A 24172-nucleotide genomic window follows, 5' to 3' on the forward strand; every position below is an offset into this window, starting at 1 on the left:
TGTTGAATGCAAATGAGAGAAAAAAAGTTGAGGCTTTTAAGTTGAACTGTTGCAGTTCACATCACAGGTACCAGGGAGTAAGGGGGCACGAGGGCTTAGGAGAGAAGAACTCTTTGTGTAGGTGTATGAGGTGGCTAATGTTGTGCAAGTTTTACTCCACAAGGGTTCAACCATGATTCAGTGGTACAGTCACTGGATTATATGGCAGGGACTATGGTGTTGATTAATCGTGGTGGCCGGCATGTTAGTACAAATGGATTATTGTGTAGGCATATATGTGTATACACACACACGCACATTATATATATATATATATATATATATATATATATATATATAATGTGTGTATGTATAGATTTATACAGTGTATATATATATATATATATATATATATATATATATATATATATATATATATCACACTCTGGATCAGAAGTCCAGTGGTAAATTTTTAGGGATAATTCTTGATAATAAACTAACTTTCTGTGAGCATGTAAATATGACAGTTAATAAAATTGCCAAAGTAATGGGTATCATATATAGATTAAAAGAGTATTTCCCCTTATATATTATAAAACAATTGTATCACTCTTTAGTATCTCCTCACCTAAATTACTGCAATACGGCGTGGGGGAGTAGTAGTAGAAATGTCTTGCAACCATTAATTGTAATTCAAAAAAGACTGGTAAGAATCATAAGCTCCAGTGATTACTTAGCTCATACATCGCCACTCTTCCGGTCTCTCTCGATATTGAAGCTGGAAGACACTTATAAGCTCTCCTTAATGAATATGATGTTCCAAACACTTATTTTGAACAAATTTCCAGATTTAAGACGAAAAATAATTCAGGAACAATCAGTTCATCCATATGGAACAAGAAATTCAAACTTAACTCTTCCTTTCATACGTATTAATAGATGCGAGCAATCGTATCTATACCAAGGTATTAAACTTTGGAATACTCTGCCCGCTTATCTAAAGGCACTGCTTAGCTTTCGGTCTTTTAAGAAATCATATACAAATCTGTTATCTGGGTATTAAGCTTTATTAATAAATATTTATACTTGCCTACCTAACCACAACGCAAGTATGTTTCATTGTTTAGAATATTTTTTTATTTGTAAAACTAGTTCTTTTACTGAGTTTTTTGCTTAATATCTACAATTTTTCAATGTATATACCATTAGCTTTCATATACCATCTTTCTTTATCATATAAATATGCTTTTCCATTTGTTTTTAGGCTAAGATTCTCATTTATATGTATCTATTTGTATACATATGATTATGTTTATGTATGCGTACATTTTGTATATCTATATCCATATTTACTTTATTTTTTATTTTTACTTAATTGATGATATTATTTTGCTGTACTATTGCCCGAAGAGCTCTGCTCCACATGGGCTTGGACTGAGTCTTTTTTTCTTTTTGTAAATCTTTGACTGTAAATATTTTTTGTCCAATAAACATTATTATTATTGTTATTATTATATATATATATATATATATATATATATATATATATATATATATATATATATATGTGTGTGTGTGTGTATGTATATCTATATATATAGTATATAACTGACAGTGAAACAGAGTTGATGAATCGTATAACCCTAAAACTTTTGTATCTGTAACTATCCTACAGATCTTTTGTTAACCTTCGTTTGTTATATTCCCCTCCCGTTTCTCATTCCGTTTTTCACTATATCAAACGACCCATGGATTATTTGATCATAGGGCGTCGGGTAAGGAAAGTGGAGAGAATTGATAGCAAGGGATGGTGAGAAAATTATTCAAATCAAAGAGAGGTGAGGTCACTGTATATGGGCTGGTGTAAGCAGACACACTACAAAAAATATCGGATACCGGAACGAGATGAGGAGCGGATATTATGAAGGACGTTTTTAAACCTACAATGGTTTTGCATTTACAATTCAGGAGATTAATCCATGTATTTTTCTTCCATGCGCTGTAAAAGGGCATTTATTGCATTGAACAGCATATATTATCGATTTCTACGTTGCCTCTGAATAATCTCTTTCTTTATATTACATTATATTTTTTATTAGAATGAATGGGCATTATTGGAAGGAATTAATTTTGCACATCATTATTCCCTTTTACCATTAGTCGGACTTTTTTTCTGTTCTTTTTTTTTTAATATCTGAATTTTGTGATTAAAGTTCCTGAAATGGTAGGTTTTAGATTTTCCCATGGCTATAGTGTGATTTTTAATGCAGTGATTTAACGCGGCTGTATTTTAATCGCATCTTGTGAGGCTCACACCAGAAGGAATGTCTTTATCAGGATCTGGTAATATCGGTTTTGGGGGTCTTTTCGATCAAGGATCAAAATGGATTTCCATTTAGTATTACCAACGCGTCATTCTATTTTCCTTCCAAATCGGCGTCCAATTTTTTCTCTGATTTTCACAATTTTTTATGTTGGGGTACCAGAATATACTCCTATTTTTTAGTTATAGTTAATTCAGTTATATTAAGTTGTCGGTGTGTGAAGTTATTTTCATATTTATATTTATTTCGGTTTCCTTTGTTATCTAATTTTATTTTAAAGATATTTTTTGTTGTTGATTTCCCTTTCGTATTCGAAGTCGCATGACAGCTGGAACCATGTCATATTTCTGGTATTTGCTTTAGATTGGGGTCGACATAATCTTAAACAGTGAGACTTTTTACATCTATTATAGCATAATGTCGACACTATTTTTCCCGTCATTTATTTGTACTTCAGATTGTACTTCATATTTTAATTTAAAGATTTATAAATAACCATACTCTCTCTCTCTCTCTCTCTCTCTCTCTCTCTCTCTCTCTCTCTCTCTCTCTCTCTCTCTCTCTCTCTCTCTCTCTCTCTCTCTCTCTTATGAAAATAGTCGTATAACTTTTTCTATTTTTGTTTTTCAGAATGACTTTGTGAAACTACCATCGCGTGCCATCCGTGGAGAAGGTAAGGAGGAGCTCTCTTCACACTTGTTGCTTGCCCACTTCGTCGTATACATACGAGGAATCACATGGTGACCGAACGAAATAATGAATAAAAGAGGATTGTCATTGAGTTCACCTTTGTAAGATAAAATAAAACAATGTTTGTAATACTAATTATCAATCTCTAGCCACCGGGGCTGGGTGCTTTTAATGAAACTGGCAATTCCCCAATATCGCCTACTGTGAAACGTCTTTTATATTGCCGTTCATATTCACAACATTGCTGGTTTGAAGCTTGAGAACTGGGGATTAAGGGCTAACCCATAGACTAACCCATTTTGATATATCTATGGTCATTTCGGGTAAATCAATGGTTCCGGTCTGTTTGTCACTCAAGTTTCGTGATTATTTAATATTTCTGATTTTTTTTTTATTTTTATTTCTATTGAATTGGTTTGGTTCATTTGTAGAGTTGCACAAAATGTGTCTGGATTTTTACAAAAAAATTGGCCTAAGGTTTGTTTTGTGAATTTCAACTAGTGGTTACAAATTTTCTAAGGTAAGAATGCGTTTGTGTTGAGGACGGGATGTGGTTGGGTGAGTGGGCAGTTTCAAATGTTTCAGACAGAAGAAACGAAACTTTAGGTATCATTACCGCAGATTTTTTTCTCAACCAAATCAAGCACGGTTACTTTCTCTGCAATTGAGTTGTTCAATTAAAGTTATATTAATTCTAACGAGAAAGATACATTATTTTCAATCAATACCAACAACAAACCATTTCTCGTTGGAAAAGATGAACGGGGTGGGAGGTAAGAGCTTTTAAACGGATTTTAAGTTGTTATTTAATGGTCAATATAATGGATACTTTTTTAAATAACCTCATATATTTTACAAGAAATTAGTCTATGTTTTGAATGAAGGTTCATATTGTTGCTGTTATCATTTACAATGTAAAATGTGCATAAATTTACTCAAGTTGTAAGTCACCTGAACTGTTTACTGTTCTTCTGACTTAGTATCATTATGGATTTTGTCATGATTTTATTTTGTTTGTTAGTCCGCTCTTAGTGCCTTTCACAAAGCATTGACATTTCCTCTTCTTACAGGATGGATAAAAGTCACGATGGGGAACGTGGGGACAAAGGCAGGGGCAGCCTCCCCCCCGGGTTGGACCCAGCCACCGCTGCACTTTATGGTAAGTAGGTTTTGCATTCCTTGGCTTATTCATTCGGTTGAAGAAAATTGTGATACGGATAAATTGGTGTGTGGGAGAAATCAATGTGTCCGTTGTCTGGTGTTTGCATTGATATTTGTAACAAATATTGGTAGGTTGATTTATTCATTTCCTATCTCCTCCTGGAAGCACAACACTCTTGCCCTTCCACGATCATTTTTAAAATGTACTACAGTATATTGATTGATTTATTTTTCTACTATTGAGAGTGCTGTTAAGCGAGTTTAGTAATGAAAATTCTATACGTGGAGTATTTTCATGTGTATTACTTGGCGCGATAGTCTGTAAATTTTTTGCATTAATTACGTAACCTGTTTAGTTTAGCTTATTATGTAAAATGAAGGGAGAAGGACTGCATATCGTTCTGTTATTAAGTGACTTGGAGCTTTTCTCAATTTTTTTTTATATTATCCTAGTTTTACTCATATTAATATTCAGTGCTACAATTTTCTGCTTTCTCTATTCAAATCTTATATCATCTTTTGTGATTCCTCCCATGGTTCTCTAAACACAACTATGTAATCTGAAATTCTTAAGGTGATAAGGTATTCCCCATTGATATTAATTCCTACATTTCCCTAATGTAAATTCTTAACAACGTGTTATATGCATGCTGTGAATAATTTAGGAGAGATGCTGTCTTTTTTCCAACTCCCTTTTCTATCAAAGTTTTCCCACTGTCTCGATGTAGTTTTATGATTGCCATACTTCCTGTACAGATATCTTCAATTATTCACATGTATGATACATCTATTCCTTGTCTTTGAAAGGCTTTCATCACTGCTGAAATTTTGACTGTGGATAGTGGTTTTACATACTCTGGTGATTTTTCCATCATATGGTGGATTTCATGGATATGGTCAGTTGTTGAATATCCACTTCTAAAGCCTGTCTGCTCTCTTGCTTGATTAAAGTCTTTCTATTGGGCCTAATATGATCTTTGTAAATATTTTATATATTAGTTGGGGTAATTTTTCAGGTCTTTTGTGTCTCCCTTTTTATGAAACAGTATAAAAGCGTTAAGCCTGTTGGTTTCTCTAATGAGAATCTGGGCAACATAATTGATAGGCGTATCCCTTCTCGTGTACTAAATGCCGAGTGAAAGGCAAACCCTACTTCAGTGATGATTGTAGAGGCACTTACTTGGAGAAGCAGGATGCCTATCATCTTAGGAAGGGTAACAGATCAGATTTGGCTTGGAATAACTATAGTCTGCTAAAAGCTGTTGCTCAGAGTGTTCATGCTTTAACTGAAAAGAAATACAATTTAACCTTAATAGAAACCCTCTCTGGTACAACCGAGGAACATAAATGGTTGGCTCCCCTTAAATATGCACAGTTTGCTGTAGACTTAACAGTTCCTCCTTTACTTGAGCCAGGTGGCTCTGTCACTCACTGTTCAAAGGAAAAAGCAACCCTTTTGGCTGATGCGTTTAACAGTAAGCAAAGTAATGAGAAACTTGATCTTTGTAATTTCTGTTTTCTTGAGGCTAAGTTAACTAGTTTAGCTTTATATTCTCGTAGAATTAAAACATCTTGAAGGAACTTGATGCTTATGGAGGTGTAGATCCGAATGGTATGTTTCCTATGTTTATTATAAAGACTGCTGATTTCTTAGCTCTCAAGTGTTTGTTATTTTCTGTAAGTTAGCAAGAAGAGGTTCTTTTAGCACTTGTTGGAGAATTGATAATGTTACTCGATTGGGTAAATGTGATTGTGGTAGCACTAGCCCAACTGATTACCGCCAAATATCCATAACTCCCGTATTATTTAAAGTTTGTGAATGTCATTTTGGCAAAATATTTAAATAGGTATGCTGATGGTAATCGTTTCTGGAGTAGATGGGTCTTTTCTTAGGATCATTATTGAATTTTTAAGTAATAGATTACAAAAAGTTGTTTTTGATGGAGACTGTGGTTAGTATAGGAATGTAGTGTCTGGTGTTCCTCAGTGTAGTGTTGTTGGCCCATTAATTTTCATATTATGTACACATGACATGTGGTTTGGCCTAGATTTTTTTTTTTATTTTTTTGGTATGAGCAGATGATGCTCCTCTCTTTGCATCAATTCCATCTGAATTTAGATCTGGGGTTGTTGAATCCCGTAATAGAGATCTAACTAAAATTAGTGCTTGGCATAAATTATGGGGCATGAAGTTGAACTCTGACAAAACTCCAAGTATGATTGTAATTAGTTCGTGGACAGTGACTCGTCAACATCTGGAGCTCTGCATTGATAATGTTTCTTTAACTTATATGGCTCCTTTAAAGCTTTAGGTTTAATTCATTAATACAAATTTACTTTTGAGAAACACATTCGGTATGTTTCTTCTTTAGTTGCAAAAATAAAAAATAGGTTTATAAAGAAAATATTTCAAGAATTTGTGTGATCAGTCTATTCTGAAGAATTTTTTAATTCTTTCATTCTACCCAGTTTTGAGTATTGTTCCTCTGTCTGGTCTTAGGCGGCTTACTATCTTATTAATTTGTTGGACAAGAACTTATGGTCTGTTTAATTAATTATCCCTGATCTAGTTAATCTCTGGCACTGTTTTTCAGTTAGGTTTTAAGCATTTTGCATAACATTTTGCATAACATTTTTCATAATTCTGACTATCCTTTGCATTTAGAGTTACCCAGACTGTACCATTCTGTATGCATTACTACACATGCAGTTTATTCTAACAGTCATGCCTTCTCCGTCATAAGGCTTAATACTATACAATATTCTAGAAGTTTTATTCCAGCTGTGACTAGATTGTGGAATGATCTTCCTAATCAGGCAGTTGAATTGGTGGAACTTCTAAAGTTTAAACTTGCAGTGACTTTTTATGTTGAATACTCTAACATAAGTCTCTCCTCATAGTTTATATATGAAAGATTTATTTTAACGTAATAATAACCTTATAGATATAACTGCGTTTGGCAAGCAACTAAATGGTCCTACTCTATATAACTATGTCTTGAGCAAGAAGCCAAATTTTGCTATATGCTACAGTTAGCCCTCGATATTTGTGGGTTGAATTCATCTTCGCTGATTCGGTCATTCGCGATACAGAGAATCTTGTAAACTATTGAATAAAAAAATCATGTATTCGTGGTTTTGCGCTAAATACTCTCGCGGCCCGATAACTTCTAACCAACCGCGCTCCTTTACACCTAGCTAGCTTTGCAACGTTTCCCTCTCCACACGACACAATACCCCATCTTATGTTCACTTGGCCTCAGCCTTGCACCTTCTCTCCTTGCGAGCGCATCTCCTGCTTTGGTCTTTTTTTTTGTGCAGAATCACGTCGTGATGTAAAAAAAGTGATGTAAAAAAAATCTGTACTTATCCAGTGTGCTTTAAGTGATTTTAGTATAAGATGATACGTACATTATGCTACCCCACATTCCAAACAGCCGACCGCTCAAGATTTGCATCGTGCTTCAGACTTACGGTGTAGAACTTCATAATTGATACTTTTTCTATCAATTTTTATTGTGTTAGTGTATTCATTGTGTATTAGTGTTATCACTAAATTAACTACTGTACAATACTGCATACAAATTACTCTGCTCTCCAGCAGCAGTGTAGATATAGGCTGCATGTACGGTGAGTTTGAATGGTGCGGAATCATCTGCCGAATACAGCGATCACTTAAGAGTGTTAGCCTTAGCTAATTAAGCTTTACTGTAATGATGGTACCGTGCATATATTACAGTAATATACACTACAGTATTAGTGATTGTTGTTAGGTAGGAACAGCAGTGTTTTGTTGTTACTATATGTAATACATGTACATATAGGTGTGGCAATGACTTGTGTTATGAACACCGTAGTCTTACCATGTATGTGGTACGTGTGTACATGTACACTTCCTGAAATGTGTTCATTCATTAACACAATACTTGTAATTTGATAGAAATCAAGTAAAAACAATATTAGGCTGTACAGTGGGTTACCTTGTGTGTTAGTTTGCCTTGCATTAGGTTAGGAATTGACACACCTTTGGGCAGCAAGTATTCACGTATTCTCGCTTTTCACACATTAGTTACCCAACTCAATTTAATTGGCTAGCTAGACAACAAATGAGAAAGCGAATTGATGTTGGTTACATATACTAGAATTAGGAACATGGCCATTTTTCTATTGATATGTCCTTGAAAATATAGTTATTCATTCTTACAATTAATACAATTTCCTACAAACCTCTAATTTTGGGTCACAAATCTTTCTTTATTGTTTCACAAGTAGTGTCAAAAGCCGAGCTAAGGAATAAGAGCGCTATGCTTGAAGGACAACGAGAGCATTATCATAGAGCTCTTGCTTATCATTTTATTGTTATTTTGCTCTCTTCAGCAGTAGTTGGCTTTTGGTATCTTGGCCAAAGGTTTGTACCTATGAAATATGAAATATAATATTCAAAGTATTTTACATAGCTTTAGTCAAAGAGTGAGAATTAATGTGTATCCTCCTGCAAAATGACTCAATTTATACTGTAGTGTTTAGAGCAAGTGTCCTTGGAAAAGTATAGCATTTGAATTGTTAAATTCTCAAACAGAGAAGCTGTTGATAATATGTTAACCATATACTGTACTGTACTTTTTGTAGTCTTAATATAGTTAAATAATTCTGAGTTCTGTATTATGGTTTTCTCCTCCCTCCCATAGCTCCGTGGCTCCACCAAGAGCAGGCATTACTCTGTAAGTTAGTGAGCAGTGATGGTGATATATATTGTGGTTTACTTATAGCTATGATCACACTGGAAACACAGACTAGTTGTTGAGCCAGAATCAGGTTACTTAAAGATACTGAAACAGTTGTCCTATAGGAGAGAACAATTCAAGATTGATTTGCAATGCAGTCATAGCAGCATTTTTATTAGTTATATAACCTCCAGTGTGATTGTAGCATGAGTAATTGCTTGCAGCTTACTGTTGCAGTTAAATTTGTGATGAAGTGTTATGATCTAGAGTGGCTGAGCGCACCAATTTGCTTTATTTTGTACACCGTAAATAATTTAAGTTGTGTATGTTCTTAAATTTTATGTAACAAAGCATGTACATTTTTTAAAAGGCTTTTCATTCGCTTTTGTCATTTATATACTGATCAAATCCAGTCTTTTCATAATTTATCAGGTACCATCTATTTGTACAAAGTTTACTTTGAGGTTTATGCAATGCATTACTATATTTGAAAGTGACTTTTGTATATTACTTATTTTCATTTACAACTTTCTCCTATTGCCCCTATTTATCAGCTATAGTAGAAGCTTCAAAGTAGATGCTCAATGAAATTAGATAAATAGATTTTCCCATACTTATCATTAATGGAGTCTCTCTCTTATATATAATCATCATTGCACAGTAGCATTACTGTTGACTTGTAATTGAGGTAAAAGAAGAAACAAAACTTTACTGTGGGTAGGTTTTTTTTAAGAATCCAGCATGCATCTTAACTTAAAAAGTAATATATATATATATATATATATATATATATATATGTGTGTATATATATATACACACATATACATATATATATATATATATATAATGTGTGTATATATATATATATATATATATATATATATATAGAGAGAGAGAGAGAGAGAGAGAGAGAGAGAGAGAGAGAGAGAGAGAGAGAGAGAGAGAGAATATTCACATACATATATACATACATACATATTTATACTGTACAAAAAGAAATACCATGAAAAATTAAAATATTGAGAGAACCTTGACTAGTTTTGTCATTGAGTTCTTAAAGAGGACAAAACTAAGCAGGATTGATGTAATCTTTTTAAAAGATTTTTTGTTTTTGTTTACATCAGTGCATCACATGTCCCTGTTAGTATTATGCACGCTCACAAACACACACACACACACACACATATATATATATATATATATATAATATATATATTATATTGTTATATTATATTATATATTTTATTAGAGAGTGAGTGAGAGAGGGGCTACTCTCTCAATGTGGACACCACATAGTTAAACCAATAGTCTCCACCATGAAATCCTCACCCCTCTAAAGTTAATCTGTTCATACCATTTTTTATGAGAATCATCTGATGTTCTGTTGAGAATAGATTTACTCCTTTTTATTATAATCATGAAAATTGAAGCAGGTGTCACTTTTACGGCTTACATTTTTGTTGATGATTAAACATTTGAACAGTATGCCTTCATCTAAGAATGCAATTGATTTTAGATTAAGTAAAGAGTGCACTCCTCCCGCAAGCACAGAAATGTAACACTATTTTTGATGGAGACAAAAGTGTATTCATACGTTTTGAAAAGGATGTGGAATCTTAGTTGCACTGTGGAGGAAAAAAGACTAATCACTAAAAGGTTTTTATTCAAGGTCCATGATTAGGTAAATATCTTAGAATGCAACATGGTCAGCCTCTATTGATATGCTTAGCAAATTATCACTTAGAGCCATTGTTGGTCTTGAAAAAATTATAAAAAGGCTTGTCACTTAAAATCTTAAAGGCTCAACATCATCAGCAAGCACCTTAGCAAATTATCACTAATAGTCACTATAGATATTTGAACCAATTATTGTAAAGATAATACCATGTTTACATTCTGGATGTCTTTGGTTAGAGAAACTCTAGTCTCTTCATTAAAGCACTGCTGCCAAAATGACTTGACATGAGAAATTATATAATTTGGCTGACATTTTTTCAGCCTAAGGCTTGGAGCTGGTTCTTATAAGGCTTGAAGCTAGTTCTTATGATTAATGAAAAAGTCACATACTCTCAAATGTTTTTATATTTGTCACATCCTTTGCCCTTGATTCCATCATAATCCAAGATATAAGGTTAGAAACTCTTTCTCCTCACCTAAACAGTATCATAACATGACTGAAATCTCTTTTGCCTCACCGTCTATATTTTCAGTTCCTAACATATGTATACTGTACTTGGTTAAACAGAAGTTACAGAAATTTTTAGATTGCTTGTGGGTATGGATAGATGTTTGATAATACTGATTAGGACTGCAATTCTAGGACAGGACATCATTGAAACCCCATGTAATATATAAAATATAATGCAGTTCCAAAGTTTACACAAGGACTTTAACCATTTCAGTATATAATCATTTCCACAAAAAAGTCAGGACTAATGAGGTAATCTCTCTCTCTCTCTCTCTCTCTCTCTCTCTCTCTCTCTCTCTCTCTCTCTCTCTCTCTCTCAAAGCACCAACTAAAGGAAATAAGGGTGTCCAAGAAGAACTGCTATGAGAATGGCTTTACATTTTCATCGTTTGATAAATTTGTTTAATTATAGTGCTTATTGATCAGACTTTTAATGTCAAAATAATAGAACCGTAATAGGATAAAAAAAGTTCCAACCTGTCACCCACATCACAGCAACCAAACCTCATCCCCCATACAAGAAAAAATGTCCTCCTGTTCAGCCAAAAGCACAATGAATTGCTATATTTTTTCCCTTTAATTTCTCGTTTGGTTAAGTTTTCTTTGTCATTCACAAGGTTTTTTTGAGGTTTTGATCAACTTTATGATAATTCTGAAAGATTGGTGGGTGATCTGTAGATACTGAAGTCTGAACTCGGTCTATATTTTAAAATTATGTTTATATAAAATGCATCCTTTTGATTGTGTATGTTTTATATGTGAAATTTTCAAAGCAGAATTGCCAATGTTTTGAAATTTTAGTTCTCTATGAAATAATCATAAGTTTTCCTTATTTTATGTGAATGTATATTAACTCCATTTCATAGCTCATGTGATGTCAAATTGGTTATGATGTAGCTTAGTTTTATAGAATTAGTTCAAATTATTGGGTTTTCTGAGGGTTTTAAAGATGTAACGCAATTCTAGGTAGTTGAGTAATCTTTTGGAAGTCTGTTATTTTTTCAAAATTCAATCTTCTACAGTGTCAAGATCAATGTAAGCTTCATATTGAAAGGAAATTTTTGATAAGTGCTAGAGCTTTAGGATGGGTTCTATTTTGAAAAACAATTAGTATATTGAAATGTTGAACAACAACAGAAAAATATAAACACCTTTGGTTTTTGCATTTTTTTTTTTTTTTAGGATGTCAGGTTTTCATTGTTTCAAATCAGATGAAATGAAATTAAATAATATGAGATAATTTAAATGTCTCTACTATTGATATGGAAATTGTAAGTTCATAAATGGTAGATTTATTTGGTGTTTTGTAATTATGAAAGTTTAATGATAAAAGGCAGTGTTTTACAGTTTTTATAAACCAATACTGGAAGTTTCCTTTAATTACATTATTTGCAGTTTTATGACTATTTATGGGATCCAGGTTGGGAAATAACTTTATTGGATTTTGTAAATTTAGATTATATCTTTGCATGACTCAAAAAGATGCATGTTTAACTGTTGTGCTTTTGTGAAAGTTGTGCCAGTAATGTTTGTCAATTGAAAGCTACTGCTTGTGGAAGTTTTAAGAAAGGAATATTTCTTTATAAAGTGAATTGCTTTATTATTTTCTTTGCTTATTACAATAATTTGTCAAAAATTACATGATATGAACTCAATGTTTCATCTGGAAGATGAGATGATTTCTGATTTTTATGTGTTTAACAAATATTTTACAAATCATATATATATATATATATATATATATATATATATATATATATATATATATATATATATATATATATACTGTACACACACACACACACCCGTATTTCCCGTGTCATAAGACGCTACAAGTGGTAAGACGCACCCTTAAATTAGCAAGGCAGTTTTAGAAAAAAAAAATGGAGGATTTTAAAAATTTCTTAGCACAAATCCCCTGTCAGCGAGTCTAGCGTAATTATTGTCTTGCACAGTAGCTTTTATTTTGGGTGAATTATGAAATGTTCAAGTTAATATTAATTAGCTATATATAATTACATATTCAAATAAGAAACCACTAAACCAGTCGTAATTTCCACCACAACTATTGTACATGTTTAGTCAGTGTTTGGTGTTTCAAGAGTTTACATGAAAGCAGCGTTGCCAAAGGTGCATAAAATTTTGTCAAAGAGGTAAAATTCTAGTACTATTTCCAAAATTCCTTATATAGCCTATACATTTTCACACAAAATGTAATTGTTAATAAAGAAATCTAGACATTATTTTAGGTGGAATAATTTTGCTACTGTTTATGTGATTCTAGGTCTAGTTACTTTTCTACAGATCGGTAATACTGCAATCAACAAACAAGCTTTTTCCAAGGTCGTATTCAGCAAACGTCTGTTTGTATTATTTCGTAACTCAGGCAACAAAGTCATTATCAATATAATGCTTTAATACAAAATATGAGAAAATAGATATATACTGCATAAACAACTAATATGTCATAGCGTCGTCTGTTACGAGACCATTAGTTGGCATGTTTGCTTGTAGAAGGGGGTTAGCGAGTTATCAGCTGATTACAAAAAAAAAAGAAAAAAAAATGCTACCGTACTTCGTTAAAGGAAGTGTAATATAAAAATAAATGAAATCATTACATATGAATGATAATTGTAGGTTTATATTCTATCTCTCGTCAGTTTGAGTACTTATATGTCAATAGTTGGGTGTTTGAAGGGTGTCAAACTCCCTTATACAACTATTTCTCAAGTGTTAAAGACACACGGTGATTTTGGGGGACATTTTTCGTGAAAAAATGTGCGTCGTATGACACGGAAAATACAGTATATATATATATATATATATATATATATATATATATATATATATATATATATATATATATATATATATATATATATATATATATATATATATATATCAGAGAACTCAATAAAATATCCTTCTGTAATCCAAAATAATGTTTTCATTTTTACAGCTAACATGTTTGGAAGCGGTGGTTTAGGAGCATATGGGGCTGCTGCCGCTGCTGCTGCTATTCCAGGATGGGGAGGCTTACCCCACGGTTTCCCTCCCACCAGTTCGGCAGCTGGTCTGGCTAGTTTAGCTGTGGCACAACAAGCACAGCAAGCAGCTGCACTTGCTAGTCTAGGCCCTGCTGCTGGTGAGTATTTGTATATGCATTCAAATTGTGAGTCAAAACTATTGCTTATTTCCTGATAGATGTTACATGTGATATAAGTAAACATAAAAGATAAATTTGTATGTTAGATTGTTTTTGGTTTAGGGAATATGGATGGGTCATGGCGAGTTTTTAATTTGTTCAGTGTACTTTCTATAACATCTTACACAAGACTCTTAATGGTAGTTATTTTATCACATAAATTGAAAGATTGTATGTTATTAGAATATCTGTGTATTTTAAAACTATTTATTAAAAGATTATTAACAAACATCCTGTATAACCTAGTACAGTGTAGCCTAAATGACATCCCATGGCCAATGCTTCTGAATTATCTGGGAATTTCTTGTACAGTAAAACTCCTTATCTGCATTAATTATGTCCTTTTTCAATATTTACTCACAAACTGTAATTTTGATTTTTAAGTAAAATTCACTACTACAGAATTTGTATTCCACATAATGATACTAGATAGTATTGCACATTATGATACTCTATATTATTATTATCATCATCATCATCATCAGAGCTATCACCGTAGCTGGAAAAGCAGGATGCTACAAGCCTAAAGACTCCAACAGGGAAAGTAACAGCATGGGGAAAGGAAGTAACAAATTTAGATATATTTTATATTTTTTAAATTTTTCATTTATTAGTTATACATAGCTTATTTGCTATTTCCTTTATTCACTGGGCTGCTTTAACCATTGGAGCCCTTGACTTGTAGTATGTATTCTGCTTTTCCAACCAGGGTTGTTCCTTAGTTAATGATGATAATAATTATTATTATAAAAAAGACAATTTAGGATTAATAACAATGATAAGATACTGTAGATATGTTATATAAACTATGAAAAGAGATGTATGGCATCCTTTTCAACAGAAAAACATTTGCAATAGGTTTGAACTTATGAAGTTCCACCATCTTAACTTCCAGATTAGGAAGATCATTCCAAAATCTGGGCAGAGCTGGAATAAAATTCTAGAATACTGTGTAATATTTAGCTTTATGATTGAAACGGCAAGACTGTTAGAAATAACTGCATACCTAATACAGCACTACCAATAGAATGGTTCTAGCATTACAGTACTTGCTATTTCCTACATGGATACAAACCCTTTGTTCCTTAACAGGAGAATGGTTTCAGTGAAGCTGAAACTCGCTGAGTAACCACTTTGACGTTGAGTCGTTCAGACATACCCTCTGTGTTTCAAACTTGGCTTGTTTAATTTTCTTTTCCTACTTTAAGATAATGATATGGAGAAAACACGATTAGACATGTAGTCTTAACAATGAGTTTCCAGCTGCTGGTGCAGAATCTTCATGAGAAAGTTGGCCGTGTATTCCTTTTTTTTTTTTTTTTTTTTTTTTTTTTTGAGGGGTAAGGACTGTTTACAGTCCTGCCCCAGTGAGGAATGTAAGGTGGGACCATCCTTCCAGTGGCAGAAATTTAGTATGAGAAAAAAGATGAGGGCCTAGGAAGATTCTTTGCCTTCAAGGTGTTCCTCAGTCATGGAAAATCCGCTGGTCGTTCTTCCCCTGGTACTCTGGCTTCTGATCTTTCCCTGTCGACCTTTCTCTGAGAGGAAGGCAATGAATGGTGACAATATTAATTTAACCTTAAGAGCAAGCCCAGACTGAGCTGGCTTTACCTGCATCCCCTAGAGAAGGAGGTATTCCTTCTCTTCGTCGTGAGCCAAAAGAAATATTAATTTCAGGTGACGATGGACACAAGGATGATGCCCTAGGAATGTTGTTATTAGTATTATTACTAGCTAAGCTACAACCCTAGTTGAAAAAGCTGGATGGTATATGCCCAAGGGCTCCAACAAAAAATAGCCCAGTGAGAAAAGGAAATAAGGATACAGGTAGAATAATGTGCTTGAGTGTTTCTTCAAGCAGGTGAACTCTCACCCAAGACAGTGTAGGACCATGCTACAGAGGCTATGGCTCTACCCAAGACTAGGAACAATGGTTTGATTTTGGAGTATCCTACTCTTAAAAGAACCATTTACCATAGCTAAAGGATAGTACAGTAGCCACTAAACAATTACAATGCAGCAGTTAACCCCTTGAGCGAAGAATTGTTTGGTAATCTCAGTATTGTCAGGTGAGGACAAAGGAGAATGTGGAAATAATTGCCCAGACTATTCTGTGTATGTGTAACTAGAGAGAGGGCTCTAGTGTAGTACTGTCTGGTCAGTCAAAGGACCCTATATTTTTCTTGCAGTAGTATCTCAACAGGTGGCTCATGCCCTGGGCAACCTACAACCTACTCGTCCCTCACAGCCATCTACATCAGCGGTCACTTCAATGATGTCTGAAGAGATATTGGTCACCAATCAGTGACCCTCACCATCTGTTAGTTTCTGTGAAAAAGGAAGTGAGATTCGATCTAGATTGGTGGCCGAGTGTCCTCCACCAGAACTACTTCTTATGAATGTGTCAAAAATCGGTTTGGATGCCCATCTCAGGAACCAATTCGTCATAGGCCGCTTGTCACAAGAGGAAAAGAGCCTGCAGATCAACAATCTGAAGCTGAAAGCAGCTGTCTTGGGGCTGCAGATTATTCCACCAGGGCCTGATAGGCCACTTGGTAGTATTGATTAGTTACAACACTTACCCTCAGATCCGTTCCCTCTGTTCTATAGGACATTTTCTCCACTTTGTCTGTGGGAAAAGTAGCTACTAAATCAAAGCCTGGTGCTTCAGACTGGCTGCAATAGAACAAATTTTTTTCTTCGAGGAATCACTGCATGTTCCTGGTTGTGGGTCGTCGATGTTCTCTTCCTCATCATCAATGTAGTCTTCGTTGTTGTCATTATGGGCAATGTTGTCATTCAAGGTCTATGCCTTGTTTTTGATCTTGTTGGTGTTCAGACTTAATTTTTTTTTTTTTGGCAATCTACAATCCATACTGCCAAAGCAGATTCCATCCTGACTGCCATCTTATTGCGCGGGGGGTAACTACTCTCTTCGCTGCTTTGTTGAAAGTCATCGATGCAGTCTTCCTGATATTCCTCTCATCTATCTTAATGTAGTGCATGGTTAACTCTTTGATGTGTTGTAATGGTGTCCGACCGTTGCAGAACTTCTGCCTTCTTTCAATATGTTGAGAAGTTTCACCGCCTAGGCTCACTACCAGGGGCCTTAGAAGGAGTAGGGCATTTGGACAGCATCTTGAAGCTTGAAACAAAATTAAAAACACTAAAATTTCACTAAATGCAGGAGCACAAGTTACTTTAATGTGACGTGAACACAAGTGATGTGCATTTGGAAGAAGCTGCGAGGTGATGCTGTGCTCCATGACCAATCAGCTCTCATGATACAAATCTCCATGCTCTCATTGATTGGAATCTAAACTTTCTTCTATCTCTCAGGTTTGCACTGTTTATCAGAAATCTGCGAGATTGGAAAGCATATACTGTATATAGCTATTTAAAAGCCCGTAATGCACTGAGGCTGCTAAACATGAATGCAGTATGGTAAGGGGATACTGTGTGTATATATATATATATATACAGTACACACAAACATATATATATATATATATATATATATATATATATATATATATATATATATATATATATATATATGTATGTATGTATGTATGTATATATGTGTGCACATAAATCCCACTCCATATCGCAATTCACTTATTGTGTATATAAATACAGTATAAATGTAAATCTATATTGCGGATTCCTTTTTATTGCAGTTTCTCAAGAGTTTTATACTTATATTTTAATTGTTTTTTTTTTTTTTTTTTTGCCTAAAGATAATAGAGAACATCACAGTAATAACATCTGTATATACTTGTATATCATGTATTTCATGTATTTCATGTATCATGTAAGGAACAACCTCTTTTCCTCTACCTCCTCAGCCCAATTTCTAGTTGAATACTGTATGGTTAAAAAGCAAAAGAGAATGATATAAGTATATATTATTAGTAACACATGCAACTATAAACAACCAAAAGAAAAACAGCTGTTTTGTTATGAACAACTGATTTGAACAAAACAGCCACTTTGCTTGCACTTTATTTTTGTAAGATAGTAAACTATCACCCTAGTTATCAAATACACTTATGTTATTACATTATACCTTTGTTAGCTAGGGAGAAAAGATTGTAAAGGAAATATAGTGTTAGATGAAAGCAAGAAGTAGTTGAAGTTGAGAAAACAAATAATGCTCAAGCTGTTTGTCATGGTGTAAAACTGGCTGTCTGAAAGCTTTACCTGTCTTTTGGAAATTTCAATTCCATCCTCTCAAAGGTGATAACATATCAGTACGATATATTCTATATTTTATTTTATTTTCCCTTTATTCAAGTACAATATTTTAATTATGATGAGATTCAATACGATGTTTTAGGCAGTGTCTAGATCTTTAACCCTTTTGAAACTTATGTTAATATAGGCCAGCATTAATAGCTATATAACAGGGGAGAGTGAGTTTGGGAGCCTTATACTGTACTGTTATAACTGAATTTTCAAGCTCTTGTGTAGTAATGGATTTTTGTCTTCTATCAAAGTGCTCTTCTGTATTTGGTGTTATATGATTATGAATATCTTGATGTGTTTTCTCTCAAGGTGAAGCAAAGTGTATTATTTTTCATAGTGGTATCAGGAAAACTGGGTCTGGGAGTGTTATAAAAAGGGCCGAGTTATACCTGTATTCAAGGATTATCAACATTCACGTGTATCTGTGACTGTTAAGTAAAGTTTGACAGAATTGTATAATATGTAAAAAAAATAATAATCATTGTGGAAAACAAAAAATGTATATTAGACTGAAAAAAGCCAGATTTTCTAATCATCATCTACAGTACTATCCTGAGACTTAAAATATATTTGACAATGAATTTTGGTTGTAATTAGTTTGTCATGGAACAGCAATTTTTACTAAGATTTGTAAGTTAGCTAGATTACTTTTATTAACAGTTGCAACCTGTTATATTACTTTTTAGATATATATTAGGTTATTAGCAAAAGAGTTGATGTAGAAAGGTTTTTGGTTTTATTAAATAGTATTATTCAAGGTGTAGGTTTTTAATAAAGCTTATGCCGTTAGATAATAAATTCCTATTACAAGAAAAAAAGTTGGTTTTGAAAAAAAAAGTGGTTTATAGTAACTCGCGTAGAACAGTACATGAACTTGATTTGATTTACTTACACTTTATTCATGTTCATTAGTAGTTAACATTTACCAAATTGCAATTTTGTCACCCTTTTATGGGAAAACCAAATTAAAATTTTTAATAATTATCATAATGATATTCTCTTTATTTCCAGCTGCATACCAGGACAGAGCATTGGGAGGTGAGAATTTCCTATCTTTTCTTATCATCAAGTCATGGTTATTGTGAAAGTTACAAATTAAAACAATTTTTGGGATTTTATTTGCTTCACTACAAATTCATTACTTAACATAGCATATTTTATGTGTTGCACAAAATACCAGACACCTGTTTCTACTGGCAAAGGGTAAAAGTAGAGGATTAACGGTCTCTGGTAGATTTTAAAATGCGCAGAAGATTTCCCAGGTACTTTGTTGTTTACTTATAAAATTTTTTGCCTGCTTTGGTAATTTGTTAAACGTTTCTTGAGGTTCTCAGACATCTAGAAACGTTCAGGATTACTGTCAGTTCTTTCCATCTTCAATTTTATATTTTTCTATAGGAAAATTTACAGCTCTATTATAAACTTTTATTGTGGTTTCAGCCTATTGGCTAATGTTCATTTCAAATTGCAATTTTAATTGTGAAGTGCAGACAAAATATCATCTTTAGTTTATACAAAGTGGATAAAATATTGTCGAAGAGTATTTTAAAAGAAAGTAGGTAATTAGAGTAGGTACAGTACAGTACTTACAATTGTTTGATATTTGTCTAGATATACCTTTCCGGACAATGCTGAGGATGCGTTTCTACCATTCTCTTGTCGAAGTACTGACGAGACATTTGTGAGAGAAAACCCCTATGATGTCCTCCTCAGGTTAGCAGGAGGTGCATGTACCCATGGCTTAGGGATAAGGATCATCCCACCCCAGGACCTAAGTCATTTAGATTACTAAAAGCTTTCTTGAGCTTTGACCATTCCCAGAAGAAGGAGGAGGGGTCCAAACTCTACCAAGGATCATCTTTTTGGGAACCCTGCGAGGATGTCCGAGATCTGCTAAAAAGTGCTCTGGCAGGATAGACTAAGTTCTCTACAGTCTCACTGTAGAGTGTTTCTCTTGTGACCTACCAGAATGCTAGCAGAACGGGACTTCACTCGACTTGAGTACACTACTTAAGTGTCCCATTGAAGGGATAAGGAGGGTTGACACACACGTTTCACCACGACTGGATGGTGCTGATATTTGGTTCCTGGAGGGTCCGACACCTGCTGCTGGTATGTGAGAAGTATTTGGGTATAAGGGATCTTTGGCTGTAGGTATGGGTGATCAGCATCATGTGGGTCCCCTTACCTCGTGTTATATCATGTCGCAATTAACTAACCTCTTATCAGCTATACTCCTTATCGGCACTAGAAAATAACGATCAACAGTTCCCTTACTGTGCTAATGTATAGTGCCGGGGATCTGTCTCTGGTAGGACCATTCACTTTCAACTGACGAAGCAGCATGGCTGTCACACCAGGCTTCCAATCACAAACTGACCTTTAAGGTACAACCTACAGCACAATGTTGGAGATTGGTCTGTGGTTGGGCCATTCACTTGTAACAAATGAAACTGGAATAGTGGCTGTAACACCAGGCTTATGATCACTAACCTACTTGGAAGCTACCAGTCGCTGGCCAAGTTCCTTACGGAACAGAGGCTGCACAAGGGCAAGGGACAGTCTTTTATATTATGGTAGGAATGAGAAAGGTAGGTGCGTACGCTCTAGTGCTCCCCTTGACTATAGTGGTAATGTTTGATCCAAATAGGACCACTCACCTCTGAGTACAACAACAGTAAGTAAAACTGCTCATGCTTGCTTGACTGACCCTGAAGGTATCAATTAGCGGGTAAGTACTGTATCGTTATGCCCTCTTGAAGTAGTGGAGTGACCACTATAAGTCTCAAGGAACTTTTAGCAAAAGGCCTTCCCTCATGACTCTCTTCTTCATCTACTTCTCAAGGATGAAATCCCTGACAAACGGAATGGAGGTGGAAGAAGAGATTAATAGTGGTGGAAGAAAGAGGGTGAACTCTATTTACCCCTGGCAACTATTCTTTCTTGCTGTTACAGAGGAGTTATGAAAAACTTTAATTTTCTGTAGGTTCTAAATTTTGCTTTAGATTCTCATATTTTCTGCAAACGGGCACTTTGAAATTTTACTGTAAAGTACGAACTGTATGTCACAGTAGCTATTTTTTTTTTTACATTTCACCTTTATGATTTTTATCTTAAACATGTGATGATCAGTATCAATATGTGAAGTATTCAACAGATAATTCAGAAGCAATTTTTTACATAACTGTCTCCTAGCTAAAGTTGGACATTTTTCATATGATTTTCATATTTTTTTTGTTTTTAATTATATTTTGTCCTTTTAGAAATCAGCCAAATTTATTGGGATCTGTACAAGATATCATCATAGAAATTCTTACACATATACACACATAGTTGTGAATACTATAGGGATACCAGTATTTGACTAACTTTCCTATCATCAGTGTTTCATGGACATTTTGAATTATTATGGTGTGTCTTATCTCTAATAGGTTACTTGTGCAAAGTCAATCACAAAAGGATACGGCATTTATATAATGGTGTATCATCTATGTATGAAATAATTATTTGTTTAGAAACAATTTTCTTCAATGGCATTATTGACTTATAGAAAATTCACATTGTATTTGCAAAATGAAATTTTTTTGCTGATATTGATTTCTTCCAAAAAATGTACAGGTTTATGATAAATACCCTTTTTTTGCTGATATTGAATTTTTTCATGATGCACATTTATTTCTAATTAATAGATCCATTTTGTTTTATGATATTTTTTTCTTGAAAAAATTTATATTTTTGATTAATATTATTTCATGATAAGTATTGATGTGTCTCCCAGTAATTGTGTTTGTCCTGTTTTTCTTGATTAGTGAAATGCATATCTAAATATTACATGATTATGTTATTGATAAGAAATAGTTGAGGACACATCTTCTAGTTGATAACGATAACTTATGATATTTTTGTTTCTCTTCAGCCTGGTGGAACTTGGCTGGAATGCAACAAATGGAATTACTCTCTCGACTTCAGGGAGGCTTAGGTAGTGGTTCAGGAGGTCTGGGAGGTTTTGGAGGACTCCACCCTGAGCACCTAATGAACCTTGAACTTCTTCAGGCTCAACATGGTAAGTGCACTATATAAGGATTTGTAAAGAAAAACTAGTTATTATATCAGCAAATACCAATTGAAGTTACAAATCTTCTAAAATATACAGGGAGAATGTTTTGTAAAACCTGATGTTTCTTCTTTAGTCTTTTGAAAATTCTAATTCTTGATATGTGTTTCAGCAGCAGCAATGGCAGCAGTGCTGAACACTAGTAAGGCCTCCACTAGTGGCAGTTCAAAATCCTCAAAGAGTTCAAGTGGTGGCAGCAGTAGTAACCATACTAGCAGTTCTGCTAGCAACATCAGTAGCAGCAGTAATAAGGGCATCACCAGCACTCTCAGCTATAAGGGATCTGCATTGACAACCACAACAACCTCATCTAGTAGGCTGCATGATCATAGTAGTAATAGCAGTCGTTCCAGTCTGGAGATAAGTCGCCTAGCATCCTCTTCACACTCCTCGTCTTCCAGTTCCATCAAGTCTAGTTATCCTTACAGTTCATCCTCATCACATCGTTATAGGTAAGAGGCTTGGGGTTGTGCCCTATTAAACGTTTCCCTCTTTATTATTACAGTCTGCACTCCTTATCCATGGATTCACCAGCTACGTACATAATTTAGAAATTCTTACAAGGAAATCTATTTTACATGCTTCCCCCCCTCAAAAAAAAGCTGCCTCACCTAAAAAAAACCAGGCCTAAGAGCCATGGATTAGTATCTGCTCTCCCAAAGCCAAAAGGAAAGTCCCCTCCTCCACCCTGAAACTAGTGAAGTTTTTGAAGGCAAGGATAATTATTTTTCAGATATACTGAAATGAAAGTAATGATGAGTTGAGTTAGATGTATTTAATGTTATACTTTCATGACATCTGTAAAGACCTTTCTTCCAAAAAGAAGTTAATAAGAAATATTTTACAGATTCTGACTTGTTATTTTTTAATCCAAAATCACCCATTTTTAAGAAAGGAAGAAACATAAAATGAGAACAATTATGTTCTAACAAAAGCAAGTGAGCATAATTATAAAGTATGTGTTATACAGTGTTTGCACAGGTGTTAGTCTGGTCAGTCAGTGGAACTCAAGGTGGGAACCTTGATTTTAAAAATATTGTAGTATTTTGTACATTGAGCTACTTAGGACACCAAAGTATTCTTCTTACATTCTCTCCACTGAATATTTTCTTATTGCAATATGAAACCTCTATGTAACTACTGTATGTCACAGCCCCTCTTGAGGTGTTTGTGTGCTGACATGAACTATGTAAAGTATCTGTTAAAGTTGTGAGCTGGCAATTTCTTGTTGAGCACTTTAAATGTGTTGATATTCTTGTATTTTCGTTAGAGAAATAGGTTTTAGTTTTTTCTTTCAAGTAGCAGTGCTTTGAGCACTACCTAATAGTGGTTACTTATTCTTAGATACCAAAAATGAATACTCATGCTCTATTGATCCTTTTGTTCTGTATAAGAGATAACAAGGTGACATAAGTTAGTGATTATATGATACTGAGCCCAAGTATGAAATGAGTAAAACTATCATAGAACATGGGAAACATAGAAGAGAATTTAAAGTATTCATAAGTATTATAAAAGTTAGCACTCTGTTAGTTACAT

General features: G+C 34.0%; 1 protein-coding gene across 1 annotated transcript in view; it reads left to right on the forward strand.

Annotated features, from left to right (window-relative positions):
• Positions 1-24172, forward strand: part of tou (toutatis) — a 510442-nt gene that overhangs the window by 122679 nt on the left and 363591 nt on the right. The window contains exons 3-9 of the mRNA XM_068348421.1: positions 2934-2976; positions 4064-4152; positions 8843-8875; positions 14026-14211; positions 19531-19557; positions 22436-22582; positions 22746-23085. Of these exons, the coding sequence (XP_068204522.1) occupies positions 4065-4152; positions 8843-8875; positions 14026-14211; positions 19531-19557; positions 22436-22582; positions 22746-23085 (821 nt within the window). The 5' untranslated portion in view covers positions 2934-2976; position 4064. The remainder of the gene's footprint in view (positions 1-2933; positions 2977-4063; positions 4153-8842; positions 8876-14025; positions 14212-19530; positions 19558-22435; positions 22583-22745; positions 23086-24172) is intronic.

Source organism: Palaemon carinicauda, chromosome 2, assembly GCF_036898095.1.
Source record: "Palaemon carinicauda isolate YSFRI2023 chromosome 2, ASM3689809v2, whole genome shotgun sequence".
Classification (NCBI taxonomy): Eukaryota; Metazoa; Arthropoda; class Malacostraca; order Decapoda; family Palaemonidae; genus Palaemon; species Palaemon carinicauda.